The sequence below is a fragment of the Polistes fuscatus genome, unplaced genomic scaffold (genome assembly GCF_010416935.1).
Source record: "Polistes fuscatus isolate 324 unplaced genomic scaffold, CU_Pfus_HIC Scaffold17, whole genome shotgun sequence".
Taxonomy (NCBI): Eukaryota; Metazoa; Arthropoda; class Insecta; order Hymenoptera; family Vespidae; genus Polistes; species Polistes fuscatus.
The window spans coordinates 1,565,092-1,579,131 of record NW_025113075.1 but is presented as its reverse complement, the minus strand read 5'-3'; the positions used below and the strand labels follow the sequence as shown (position 1 = coordinate 1,579,131).

At 32.4% G+C, this 14,040-nt stretch overlaps 2 protein-coding genes across 3 annotated transcripts in view; one reads left to right on the top strand and one right to left on the bottom strand.

Moving 5' to 3' along the window:
- The window catches only part of LOC122515243 (lachesin-like), a 121,876-nt gene that overhangs the window by 2,500 nt on the left and 105,336 nt on the right, over positions 1–14,040 (bottom strand). For both annotated transcript variants that reach the window (XM_043632519.1, XM_043632518.1), the window contains 4 exons: positions 5,212–5,327; positions 4,857–5,042; positions 1,457–1,643; positions 261–392 (listed from right to left, as the gene is read on the bottom strand). In XM_043632519.1, the coding sequence (XP_043488454.1) occupies positions 261–392; positions 1,457–1,643; positions 4,857–5,042; positions 5,212–5,327 (621 nt within the window). The remainder of the gene's footprint in view (positions 1–260; positions 393–1,456; positions 1,644–4,856; positions 5,043–5,211; positions 5,328–14,040) is intronic.
- The window catches only part of LOC122515242 (probable ATP-dependent RNA helicase Dbp73D), a 46,845-nt gene that overhangs the window by 10,723 nt on the left and 22,082 nt on the right, over positions 1–14,040 (top strand). The gene's annotated exons all lie outside the window — the stretch shown is intronic.

The following is a 14,040-nucleotide window of genomic DNA, read 5'->3' as shown; positions in this document are numbered from 1 at the left end:
AAAGAAAAAGCCAATAAAAAATGATTCATTTAATATTATTAATTGTTAATTACACGTATTAACGCGAATATATAATACATTTGTGTTAGGATTATTGAAATTAGCGTTTAAAAATGATTTTCATATTGTTTAAAATTCGAGTGTAATTTCTCAAGACGAGTGATACTAATTTATGCACGGTTAAGGGATGCTCGTGTAATTACCGAATGAGAGTTAGAGAAGTAGAAGGGTGGTTTGCAGAAGCTTGTAGTGATACCTACAGTGAACAGAAACGGTGTAACGTTTGCTGACCCTTGGTGGCACAATACTGCTGGCTATACAGAGATACGTGCCCATCTCTTGTCGTTGTACTCCAGTAAGTTCCAGAGTTTCACCCTCGTAAGTGTCGAAAACTGTCAAAACAAAAATGAGTGTCCAAGTGAAATAGAAAGAAAAAAAGTAGAAACGGAAATAAGGAGAATCAACAATTCAATGAACTTATTACGAATTGTTTTTTAATTTTATTTAATAGATATATGAATTTTTGAAGTATTAATTTTTGCAATAATAATTGTTATATTTTGAAAATGGATTAATATTATTTCAATTTAGTATTTAAAATAAAAATATTAAATAAATTATTATATTTATATTTTAACAAATATTTGTGCACATGTAATTAATATTTATTAATATTAGATTCCATTTTCATATAATAATATTTAATTATCAACTCTTTTTTCGTATTACGATTTAAGAGAGAGAGAGAAAATAAAAGTATAATTAAATCAGAGTAGTGGTAACTAAGGTAATCCTTTTCTCGTTCTTTTTTTCTTTCTAATTTTCACATCGCATTACTCTTATAGAGTTAAGAAAACGTGGAAAGGTTGAAAACAACAACGAAGTCTGTTAGAAGCATTCTAGAAATCTGAAATATCAGGAGCGACACCGAGTAGCACGCTACTCTAAATTCGAGTGACTTTCAAGAGACAAGAAAGCACGGAAGTGTCCGGGAAGCCGGAAGCAAGGTTCCGCGTGCGGATGCTTTTCTCTTTCCCCCTATTGTTTTACGGTGGACGCCTTCCTGTAAATTCTTCCAGGCAGAAGTTACCCCAAGTTACTATGCTACTATCCTTTGAAAAATTTCAAATGAAAAAAATAACTCTACCTTTTTTTTTCTTTTTTCTTTTTTTTTTTACAAGCTCTTCCAGAATTTTTTTTCTTTTTTTTGTACAAAATTAAATCTCTCCGAAAAGTTTACGCTTTCGTTAAAATTATTTAAAAGAAAAGAAAATATTACTCCGTCGCGTGTATATTTTACAAGAGAAGAAAAAAAACACGCGTTGATGATATTAATATATTGAATTAATTCGAAACAATTGATTATACATACCCTTGTTAGAAAAATATTTGTAAGAGCTTCGTTTTATTCGACTAATTTCATTGGAAAATATTGAATAATTTTTCAAACACTTACGTTTTTTCTGTCCGTCCTCGCGTAATACAATTTTTCTTCCATCTTCTCGTTTCCAATTGACTGTTGGTTTTGGAAGACCAGTAGCCACGCATCTTAGTCTCAAATTACCACCCTCGTGTGTGACCAAACCATTCGCTGATTCGTCATCCATAATATCAGGTGGTATCACTACTTGCATGTAACCCATCTGAAACATAAATTATTATTATTATTAAAATATATGCTCCGTTCGTCGAATTTATTTCATACTCGAAAGAACAACAACAACAAAAAACAAATTATTCAATTTTAATAATCAATCGCGTGTTAAAAACAAACGCGCTTTCGATGAATTCATTTTTTCTTTCTATTGCATCGAAAAGAAAAAAACAAAAATAGTTCTTTTTCTATTTACATTCGCGTTTCTTATTTTCTATTTTTTTTGTTTGTTTTTTTTTATCTCTTTCCTTTATTTTATTTTCACTTTGTCGAATGAAAATGAAAATTGTAATCATGCGAGTTGAAACGCGTACGAGAAATCAAGCGTAAACTTTTCAATACGCGAATCCGAAAAATATTTTCCTACCCTCGTCGAGTTCGTTTAATCATGGTCAACCATGCGAATTTTTCAATCCCCCTCCCTCTCCCTCTCTCTCTCTTCTCCCTTTCTATCTTTTCATTTTTTCAAATTACTTCAAATTAATTAAATTACTATTTTTTTTCTTAATTGTTTCTTATTTGTTTTAGTTTACATTAATTAGCACACAACAGAACATTATTCCAATTTATAATTCATTTAAAAAAAGAATTAGAAATTATTTCATTATCCACTTTTAGTAAATTTTCATTCTTTAACCTCTTCTTCTTCTTCTTCTTCTAGATTTATTTGTTATTTGTTTTCATTCCCTTTTGCTTTTCCGTCTCTTAGTTTTTATAGTAAACTACAACGAGGTCTCTTACAAGCCCTTTATCTCGTTGTAGCGTTCTCGTATATTGCATCGGAAGGTTTCCTCCTTTAGCGGTCGCATTGAATTCCGTAGAACACGTGTGTACCGCCCTACGACCACTAAATCGTCCACCTTTCTCCCCCCTCATTCTCTCTCTCTCTCGCACTCCCTCTATTCGTTCTTATACACATATATATGTGTATGTGTGTATGTGTAAATTCAGTACTCGTAAAAGCTACTGCCAACTCTTATGCACCCAGCCAAAAGAGGTGTCATTGCAAATATTAGTTCGTCTCCTTTTAAACGAACATGTTGCAACATCCACACACACACATACACACACACACACCAGTTACATTTCTATTATCCCTTTGTTTGTTCGTCTTTTTCTTTTTTATTTTCAATTCTATCATTTATTGTCATATCTCAGAGCTCTCGGTGTTCTCGGTTACAAAAGGTGCATACATTGTTTGGCAACGTGCCATTCTACCAAATTGCATTGTTGTTTCATTTCGGGGGGGAAGAGGGGGAGGTTTGTAATTAATACTCTCTCTCTCGTAAGTGTTGGATAATTAATGGAAATTATTCGATTTATTGTTTGGAAATGAATGATATAATTAAAGTTATCAATGTTTCATAGAAAATGTTTTCTTTAGGTTTATAGAAGAATATTGGAATTCGAGAAAACAAAATGATCCGTTTCTTCTCCTCCCTCTTCCCCTCTCACTCCCCAAAGATAATGGTTTTCGTATAAATCTTTTTTTATTTTTCTGTCGTATCGGATAATAGGATACGACGTGCGGATAATTTGTTTTCTTAGAAAAATAAAAGGAAAATTTCTCATTCATTTAACATTTCCATCTCGAGTCTTTTAATATTGTTTTTATTTTCTCCTCTTCCAATTATCGTATATTCATTAACAAATGATTTCGTTGTATTTTAATAAATTTGATGAATAATTTTAATAAGAATTAATAACGATAATCGAAGAAGGGAGACAGTTTTCGTATAAATATAATAGAAGTAGTGTCATATCGGATAACAGGAATCGACGCGCGGATAATTCGTTCTCGCAGAGAACAAGGGAAAAAGCAGAAGCAGGTGGAGGGGTGAAGGGGGGGGGAAGGAGGAGGATGAGGAGGAGTCAACGGGAGACCATTTAACACTCCCCCTTACGTCTCTCTCAACAGACCACCCACATAATGCAGCTTCCGCGTAGTCGTACGTTAAGGGATGGTTTGAGGGTTAAGGGTGGGGGGTGAGAGGGGGTATAGGGGGTAGAGGGGTGTATAGTCGAGGGTTCTCGATTCCCCCTTACGTTCCTGCTTTCTAAAAGTCTCTTAAAAGCCGACTTGGCCGATGGTGAGACGAAAGCCGACGCATACACTTAATAAAATTCCAATTCGATCCACTTATATTCTGGAGAAGGAGGGAGTGGTTAGGGCTTCTTCCGTGTGTGTTAGAAGGGTGGTTAGATATACGTGTGCGAGTATATTCCGCTGGTCTGCCTGCCTCATAGATCGGAGGGATCCTTTTCCCTGGTTGTGGGAAGTCATATTAAAAAATGCCAAATCAGGCGAATTCGAGGACGAAGACGCCAAGTGGTTTTTTAATGTTTGACTATTCTCTTTCGTCAAAATTTGTCCACCACTTGAGAGAGAGAGAGAGGGAGAGAGATTTTTTATTTGGAGATATTTTATTTATTTATTTATTTATTTATTATTAATATTATTATTATTATTTTATGTTTTATCATAGGTGAATAATAAATTTTTTACGATTAATGCACAGTTCGTGCATAAAACTTGAATTTTTTAGTATAGTATTGATAGTAATATTGCAAATAATTGAAATAACAATTTATATTAGTTGAAAAGTTTTCTTCGCGCTTTAAAAAAAAAAAAAAAAAAGAAAAGAAACAAGCGTACAAACGTCTTGAACAATTATATTTTCTTTTATTGTTTTTCTACCATAAAACTTTTCGTTATTTTCTTTTCTTTCTTATTCGTTGGTGCGCAGAACACACAACAGTGCAATGCGTCGTCTGCCTGCTGTAACGAACATTCGACGAACGGGTTTTATAAGGAAAAATAATGGCGAAATAAAAGAAGGGACGGATATTAAAAAGTTACGATACCGGGAGACTTTCTCGTGGAATTTGAGAATCGTGACAATATCAACATACGTTCTCTCTCTCTCTTTGACTTTTATATTTTTTCATTAAAAAAATAAACGATAATTAATATTTACGATCGCGCTAAAATAAACAAGTTGAAAAACGGTCAAATATTTTTCTTATTAAAAAAAATTCATCGAATTAATTGTAATCAAAAATATTTCTAGACTCATCCTTTTAATAATTCCTTTTTTAATAATATATATGAATCAATCGAATTAAACGTAATTTCTAATGCGAATGCAATTGATTATTATTATTATTATTATCATTATTAGATAATACTATAACAATTTACCTGACTTCGCATAGGATCTGTGTTGACTTGACACATGTAACTGCCTGAATCATTCTTCTGGACGTTTGATATGTGCAGTTTCCACGTGTTGTGTCCATTGTGAGTAACAGATAGCCTTGGGTTGTGTGTAACCATACGTGTATGTATAGCTAAGATCGCCCTAGAATCTGATTTAATCCAAGCAACCTATGAACATTATTATTATCATCATTATTATTATTATTAATTATATTTTATTGTCATTATTTTAATTGATAAAATTATTTCATTGAAGTATCACATATATGATCTAAAAGACGAATTATTTTCGAGTATTAACATAATATTAATAAACAATTGTTGTAAAATAAATTACCCTGTAAGTTTGTAAATGATTAACGACGCAAGTAAATGACACGTCACGACCCTGGATTACCGTGTGATTTTCCAAAGGGGCTAAAAACTCTGGTACAAATTCTGGGACTAATTGACCTGTTGACATAAAACAAAATTTCGTATTAATTTAATCGAATCGCTATTCGAACACTTGATATTACTTTAAAGATAACACTGCACAATAATAATCATTTATAATTACGAGAATAATATATTACAATGTTTCTTACGATTATAAAAACTTGTGATTATTTTTACATTAATTTAATACGAATTCATATTACTATTTTAATTATATCACGTTGTAGAATGAAATTTCAATTAAATTATTTAAATTGTTTACAATTCGTATCGCATATCGCTATTTTAAACAAAAGAAAGCAAAATTCCTAATCGTAGTATAAAAGCGAATAGATAAATTGTATGCACGCGTGTTGCGTTGTTGCGCTAAATTTCGATATTCTGCATCGAACGTTTCGGGATTGACGTGTTTGAAATTGATAAAAAAAAAAAAAGAAAAGGAAAAAAAAGAAAAAAAACAAAAGTATAAGAATTGAAGGTAGTATAGAATTGGATAATAATAACAATATCGTGGATAATCGCGTTAGGAAAGTCTCTCCGAAGTCACGACATCTAACCTAAGGAGTGAGTGTACACGCATGAACGATCACACTGTTATCGATTAGATATTCAATGTCGAGAAGAAGGAGGTAATATTCTCTATACCATTTCTCATATTTCTTGTATGTATATATCCGATAAAAATAGTCAATGAAAAAGAAAGAAAGAGATAGAGAAAGAATGAACGAGTGTGTGCATGTGCATGTGCATGTGCATGGCATGTGCATGTGCATGTGGAAGTGCATGTGCATGTGTATGTGAGAAGAAGAGATAGAAAAAGAATAAGTTAACGTGTATGTGTATTTTATATGTGTGTGTGAAAGAAAGAGAGAGAGAGAGAGAAAGAAATAGAAAAATAGGTGATGAAAAAGGAAGCAAAGCATTTCGAACGCCCATATTCCGTTCTATCGAAATTCTTGTATGCGTTCATGCAAGAAAGGCGATAAATGGAAAAATTCTTCAGTCTCGCATTCGCACTATTGGCGAGAGGACGAACGAATGAAAGTCGAAGAACGAAAGAACGAAAGAACGAACGAACGGACGGACGAGAACACGAATGGTGAACACGATTTTCATGGCATGGTTTTTACGATCCTAGCGAGACTCGTCGTCCTCCTACTACCCTTCTTTTTCTACCCAAAAGGTTAAGGGTAATATAGATTGGATGGGGAGGGGAGGTAGGGTAGGGATCGGTCTAGAGATTCCTACCACCTAACTAGTAGTAGAAAAAGAATATGAATCGTTTTTCTCTCACGTTTAGGAATTCTAATTTCAAAGTTTAATTCTTTATTCTGTCGGTCACACCGAAGTTTCTTTTTCATGTTAAGGAGGGAGGGGGGTGAGGAGGAATGGGGGCAGAAAAGAAAGAAAAAGAAATATAATCAAAAGTATAAACGTTAACACGCGTTTAGGTATTTCAAATTAAATATATTTTTATTAGTTTTTAGTCAAATAATATATATTATTATTTAATTTTCGTTAATGTATAACTATTCACGAATAAGAAATTACTTGATCGAGTATTTATGTGTACTTGTGTGTGTGTGTGTGTGTGTGTTAAAATGTAGAATAAATCTTAGTAGGTGGAAAATCATGCGATATATTCAATAGAATAGTTAGGCTAGCAGTTACGTTAGCTAGTGTATTAGAAACTATGCTTGATTATAGAATAGAGGTAAATTCTAGGAGCGAGTAGTATAGTACCTCAAACATCTCGAGGTTTAAGGAGAGACTCTATCCTCTCGCAGATTAGCTATTATAACAACCGGTGCTATTGAAACCGGTCGAGGAAATTTAATCGGGAGAAGTTATATCGATAAGTATGAAAAGGGGTGGTGGGTAGGGTGACATTGTTTTAGAATATGGAAATTAATTCTTTGGAATAATTTCTCTCTCCTAAGGATTATATGTAATATAAAATAAATAATTCCAAATATATATATCTCGGTAATAATAATAGTAGTTGTTTTTATAATGGATTTATTTGATTATATATAAATAATTTTAAATATATTATAAATCATAGAAAATTTATTTTTCTTAATTGTTTTACTTAAATCCGGTTGTCTTTTAATTATTCTTCGTTCAATATATAATCCAAAATGAGAGACAAATTATATTATTTGTAATAAATAAATTTATATATATATATATACATGTTTGAACGATTTGTAGACTAAATTCGAATAATCTTTTTCTAGAGTACCGTTTATTTTCGCTTCCTTGACTTCATTGCTCGTTGAAGCTCAACGAGAGAAAGAGAGAGAGAGAGAGAGAGATGATTCGAGAAACGTTTGAAACCTCATCGTATCGTTGCTTTATCGTTTAGGTCAAAAACAGAAGGAACTTGAATTCGATAAAAGAAAGGTAAAAATAAAATAAAATAAAAGAAAAGGGATTGGTACACTTTAAGTTAACTTTCAGGAAGAAGAATAGAAAAATAGGCTTATGGGGGGGAAAAAAGAGAGAGAGAGAGTAGAATGATTAAAGATTTACTAAATTATATTTTGATTCTTTTCATTTGATTCGAACGTTTTGCTTTGAATGAAATACGTTCACTTTGATAAACTCTTAATCATTTATTTTAGTAGTAATTAACTTTCGTCGAATGTTCTCACAAACACACTGACTTCACTGACTGGTAGAATCCATTACTCGTCGAAGGGTTAAATACCTGTTAATACTAAAAGTACAGACAGTGATAGAGAGAGAGAGAGATAGCAGAGATTCGAGTACTCTTCGTTGAAGTTTCTACGATCGAGGTAGGAACCTAGAAGCAACTATCGTTCCGAGAAAAGCACCATAGAACTACTCCTTGGATTTACGAGTTTCTATATACACACTTTGATACATAAATAAATTTATAAATACATTACATTATAAAATACGTATATAATTATATAATTATAATTTAATTGACTCGATCGAAAATACAACAATTTGTCAAACAAAAACAATTCAAAACCGTTGCGTAAACTTATCGGAAAATTGTCGAAATATAAATAATACGTTTTTATCGCAACTATAAATATATATTTATAAATATGAAATATTATTTTTTGAAATCTATTGATATTTAAAAAATCTCGAAATAATTTACAATTAAAATTCGTCGATAAAGAAGTATTGTAAAATAAACGTATTATTTATTTTCAAATGGAAAAAAACACGGAATAAAATATACATGAAGTTTAGTGTTAAATATAAGTGTATGTGTATTTTAAGAAAATTTCTAAGCTAAGAGGATTCACCTCCTTTGAAGGAGGTAGAATAAGCGAGTTAATGAGTGCAAGAGGAGGAGGTTAAGAAGTGAAAGGAGAGAGTATGAGAGAGATAGACAGAGAGAAAGAGGAAGGGTGAGAAAGAGGAAGAGAGAGGGATAGAGAGAGAAGGATTTCTCTTCAGTAGTATACTTATCAGATCGGAGCACGCGCCTATTGATTTTGGCTTAAACCGAGAATCCGATGGTAGATAGAAGTTAGAGTTGAGATGTGGACTACCCTATTTCTATATATTCCTCTCTTTCAATCTCTCTCTCCCTCTCTCTCTCTCTCTCTTTTCCTTTCTCTCTGTTAGAAACTGTGAGTGATTTTAGTACATGTATCTATCGATACTATATCAACTATGCATTATATTAGATGTATAAGTTTATTGCAATAATATTATATGATCTGTAATACAATTCGTGTTTCACATTCTATGATAGAGAACAATAAGTTTATTTGAAAAACATATTTTTTTTATTTGATAAAATAATATTTGTCCGTGAAATGTGTGATATAATTGATTAATGATTTTTTTATATTATTTGTAAATCTTGTTGTTGTTTATTATTTGTCAATTTTGATTAGAAGTTTGATAATTAATTGAAAATTCAATGAAATAATATGAATAATTCTATATATATATATATATGTAAATTTCGTATAGAAAATATTTGTTAAGTAACGAAAAATAATTTAGAAATATTTTCAAAATTGTTGGCAATGTTTATCGAGTATCTTTTATATATTTTTACTTAAGATTCGTGCCAAAAACAATTTAAATTCCTGGAGAGATAGCAGTATCGTTGTTTCATCGAAGAAGAAGAAGAAGTAGAAGAAGAAGAATAAGAAGAATAAAAAGAAGAATAAGAAGATTCAAAAGGGGTTGAGAAGGGAGGTTTGTGAGAGAGGAGGAAAGAAGGAAAGAAGGAAGGAGGGTTTCGAAAGATCCACTCCACAAATGGAGAAAAATAAAAGAAAATCATGGTGGTTTTGCGCCATGACTTACTTTACCACACGGGGATTGTCTCGTTAGCATAATCTCTTCGTAAGAGGCTGCTGCTACTCGAATGCTATATTCTGTTTCCCTAACACACGACGCACATATATCTGTGTGTATCCGTGTATCCGTGTATATACTTTTCTTCCGTATCGAGTGGGGGTGGTATAGTACTCTCCGATTGTTATTTTTCCAAGATGTTTCTTCTCGAATGTACGAAAGGAAAAGCGTTTTCGAATTTTTGTTCCCGCGACGAATAACGACGACGAAGAGAAAACGAAGAAAAAACAAAATAGGATATAGAAGAGAAGAAAGAGTAAAAAGGGGTTGAGGGGGGGGTGGTGGTGGTGGGTGGGATTGGTTCACACGCAAGGAGAAGACTTTATTTAAGGGTTCGAGGGTTGTATTAAAATCGTTTTCCGCGAGAGCGGCTTACATCTTCGGAATCCTTCCTCGAATCTACTACCTTCGTTTCCGTCATATTATTTTCATTTTGATTTTTCTTTTCTCTCGCAATCAGTCGTATTGTTTGCAACATTTTAGAGAAAAGCTAAAAAAGAAAGAAAGAAAGAAAGAAAGATGATACATAATATAGAATTCGTATAAAAGATTGTTTTATTATTTAATTAAAATCAATCACTGGTTGGTTATTCAAATATCTCAAATATTTATTTAACAGTTCAAACGATAAGAATAAATTGTTCTTTGCATTCTCCCATTTAATTTAATCAAAATTTCTATTTATATCATCGTTCCGTTATCATCCCTCTCTCTCCCCCTTTCTAATATTTTTCTATTTTCACATTCTCTAAAGATAAGATTCGTCGAATTCCACGTAAGAAAAGAAGAACGGAAACTGCGCAATTGGAGTTTTATAAAACGTAGGTATACATACCCGCCACGAAATTCCTAGGGTGGTTCTCTCGTTTCTTATCTCACTCTTTTCTTCTTTCCTTATTTATTTTTTACTTTGTTATTTTTTTTCTTTTTTTCTTTTTTTTTTTTACGAATGAAATACCCTCACCACTCGCCTATATCTCGGTGGCGTGTTCCTTCCTTCGTTTTCCCTTATTCGCGAGCTAAAGTAAAAGGAGGACGCGAAAGAAACAAGGTGGTAGTGGTAAGAAGAATAAGGAGGGGGTGGTTCCAGGGTGAAAACCCCCCGAAGAAACAAACTACGAACACTCTTACGAGTAGGATTCTACGAGGCATCGTTATTGCCTCTCCTTGAAGTGGAGGATTGTCGCGATTATTTCCAGCATTCGCTCCAACTGCAAAAGTATGCCTCGCGGAATTGCACGTCCCTTTTCACCCTCCTTCCAATCCTCTTTCCAACCCTCTTTCCGACCCCTCAAACCAACCCCCAGATCCCCATTCCCGTTCCACTCAACTGTCTCTCGCTGTTCTCTTTTCCGTTACAGCTGTTCTCTCGTATCTACCTCAACAATGAAATAGTAGAAACGGTATAGACGATATTCCTGAGCAAATCAAGAAAGAATAAGAGAGAGAAAGAGAGAGAGAGATGGTGATAAGGAACGCAAATAGAAAGGAGTAATAATTGTTTGTTGCTAGTCACCAAGAGTAAAGTTCAACCAGAAATGGTTTGGACTAAATTGTTGTTGTTTGCCGGTGATAAAACGAATAATCCGAGCGTATAATGGAAAATTAAATCCACGATCCTTTCCTATACACTTTTGTTTTGTGTTTCGCGTTTAAGTGTTAATCTTATTTTCCTTAAAATAGGGGGATATATTTTGAGTGTAATATCTTTTGATATTTTAATATACGAATTAAACGTTCATTTCTCGATAGAATTATATTTCAATGAAGAATTATTTTCATGTCGCGATATAATATTTTTATCTTTTTTTTAATATTAATCAATTTTTGGAAATGAAATTGAGAACAATGTCGAGATACTCTCTGATCACTCTATTATTATTATTATTATTATTATTATTATTATTATTATTGAAATCCTTATATGAATACGAATATTTGATAAGAAACGTTAACTTATTTTTCCTCTCGTTACTTCTTTCAACATCCAATGAAAAAAATCGAAGAAAATTATGTATAAAAGAAAACGTATTTGCGATAGAAAAAAAAAAAAAGGAAGAGAAATGGAAATAGAAAGAAATAGATAAAGATAGATAAACACGCACAATGTTATCTCATTTTTATTGGAACGAGTAAAGAGACGGGGTAGCAGTATCATCGTTACTTTGAAAATGGATGCACCTGGTAAATGGTGAAAAAGTGAGAAAGAAACGGGTGGGGTGGTACGGGGGAGGGGGAGGGGGAAGAAAGGAAGAGTTTTAGAGGAAATCAGAAGCACCGACGATAACGTCTCGAAGTGACGAACACTTGAGTGACATAGATCGAAGGAACGCGAGCGAGCAACCCTGTGAAACGATCGACCATCTGTCGTGAAGATATTGAAATAGAACTCGAAGAACGAGAGGAGGAGGAGGAGGAGGAGGAGGAGGGATGCTTGACTACGACGTTCTTCTTGTCTACCATATTTCCATCCTTATCTTCTTCCCTCTCTTTCTCTCCTCTTCCTCAATTTCTTTTTTTCACCCACCTATTTCAGTTGTGTTATCAAACCTATGGTAAAATATTTCGATGAAAATCGAACCCGAACTGGCTTGTGCGTTTAATCAGACGCTCACATACATTTATTTGAAAAATAAAAACAACGAAAAATAGCTACTCTATACAAGAGAAACATATATACAGATCATTGAATAAATACGGATAGGTATAATAGATTTATATTTGCATATGCAAATGTGTAATATATATATATACAGGTAAAAATTGAATTTACGGTAATATTTAAGTGATCGTATATAAAATGTCAAATTATTCGGATTGATTTGTGAATTTTTATTCGTAGTTGAATATTTCGTATTTAATTATTTATAATAGATATTTTTTTCTATATATATATATGTATGTATATATGTAATGTTACTAAATACTAAATTACTAATACTAAATATTAAATTATAATACTAAATACTAAAATACTAATTACTAAAGTATTATTATTAAATTATATATATATATATATATATAAATACATATATAATGGATATATATTTATATTATTGATTTATATATAAATTAATAAATAAATATATTATATATAATAGTGGTATCAGAGGAAATCCTAGAAAATCGTATTCCTCGGTCATCGAGATATCCAGTAACCGGCGTCATATAAAAGAGACTATTTCTCTAACCTAGAGAATCGTAAATTTTATAGGAAAACCGACGCGACTAAAGCTACTAGATATCGTCGATCGCTGATACGAAGAACGAACCGCAGCTGAAAGTTGAGCTTCGAGCTTTCGATGCTAGTAGCTTTCTCTATACATATATATATATATATATTTTTTTTTTTCTGCACTTTTCTCTATTTCTCTTTTTTTCCTCCCCTTTCATCTCGTTCTTTCTTATTACCCACCATCATGAAGAAGAAGGATTTCATCCACCAAGCCGAGAAAAATTTGTTAGCTATAGATCTATCTTTCCAAGGATGAAATTCTTGATGCTACCGATCCGTGATGACAATAAGTATAAATTTTACACATTTTCTACGATAAAAAATAAAAAATAAAATAATAACGAAGACAACAAGATGATCGCAATTTTTGTCCTTCGACATTTTTATGAATAAAAAATATTTCGCTGCTATAAATAACTATGATAATTCTTAAAGATTTTTCTTTTCATTTTTACTATGGTTCCTAGTCTCATATAATTTCAACAAAAGAAACAATAAAAATAATTTCACATTCACGTTAACGATATTTTCTAATGCTTTATTATAAGAAGATAAAAAAAACCAACAAGAATAAATAACAAATCGTATAAAACCGAAAGAAAAATTTCGCGATAAAGATATTTCTCTCGTGATAAAAATACACACGATCTTTTATCTTTTATTAAAATTTGAAAGGGAAGAGAAGAAAACTTCTTTCCTCTCTCTCTTTCTTCCCTTCTTTATTTAGGATAAAAATAAATGAAGACTGAAATATCCCCGTTTATTAAAATATTTTCAAAATATCTCGTTCGACGTATCGGATGCAAATATCTCGAACGAATTAAAATTCGATTAGCCGATATTCGTTGGTTGGCATAGCTTTTTAACGCTTCTTTCTCTCTATCGGTCTGAAAAGCTCGTACTCGTTCACTTTTAGTTGGTCCAGGGGTTCTTTCGTACTTTCGTACTTTCGTTCGTTCGTTCGTTCGTTTATTCGTTCATTCGTTCGTTGGAAAAAGGGCTGGTGGGAACTTGAACTATCCAAGTTGGTCGGGGGAGGCCGTGTGCCCGAGTAAATCACCGTGGATTTAAGTGGATTCTGCAAACCTCTACCTTCTTCTTCTCTTTTTCCTCTTCCATCTTTACTAACCC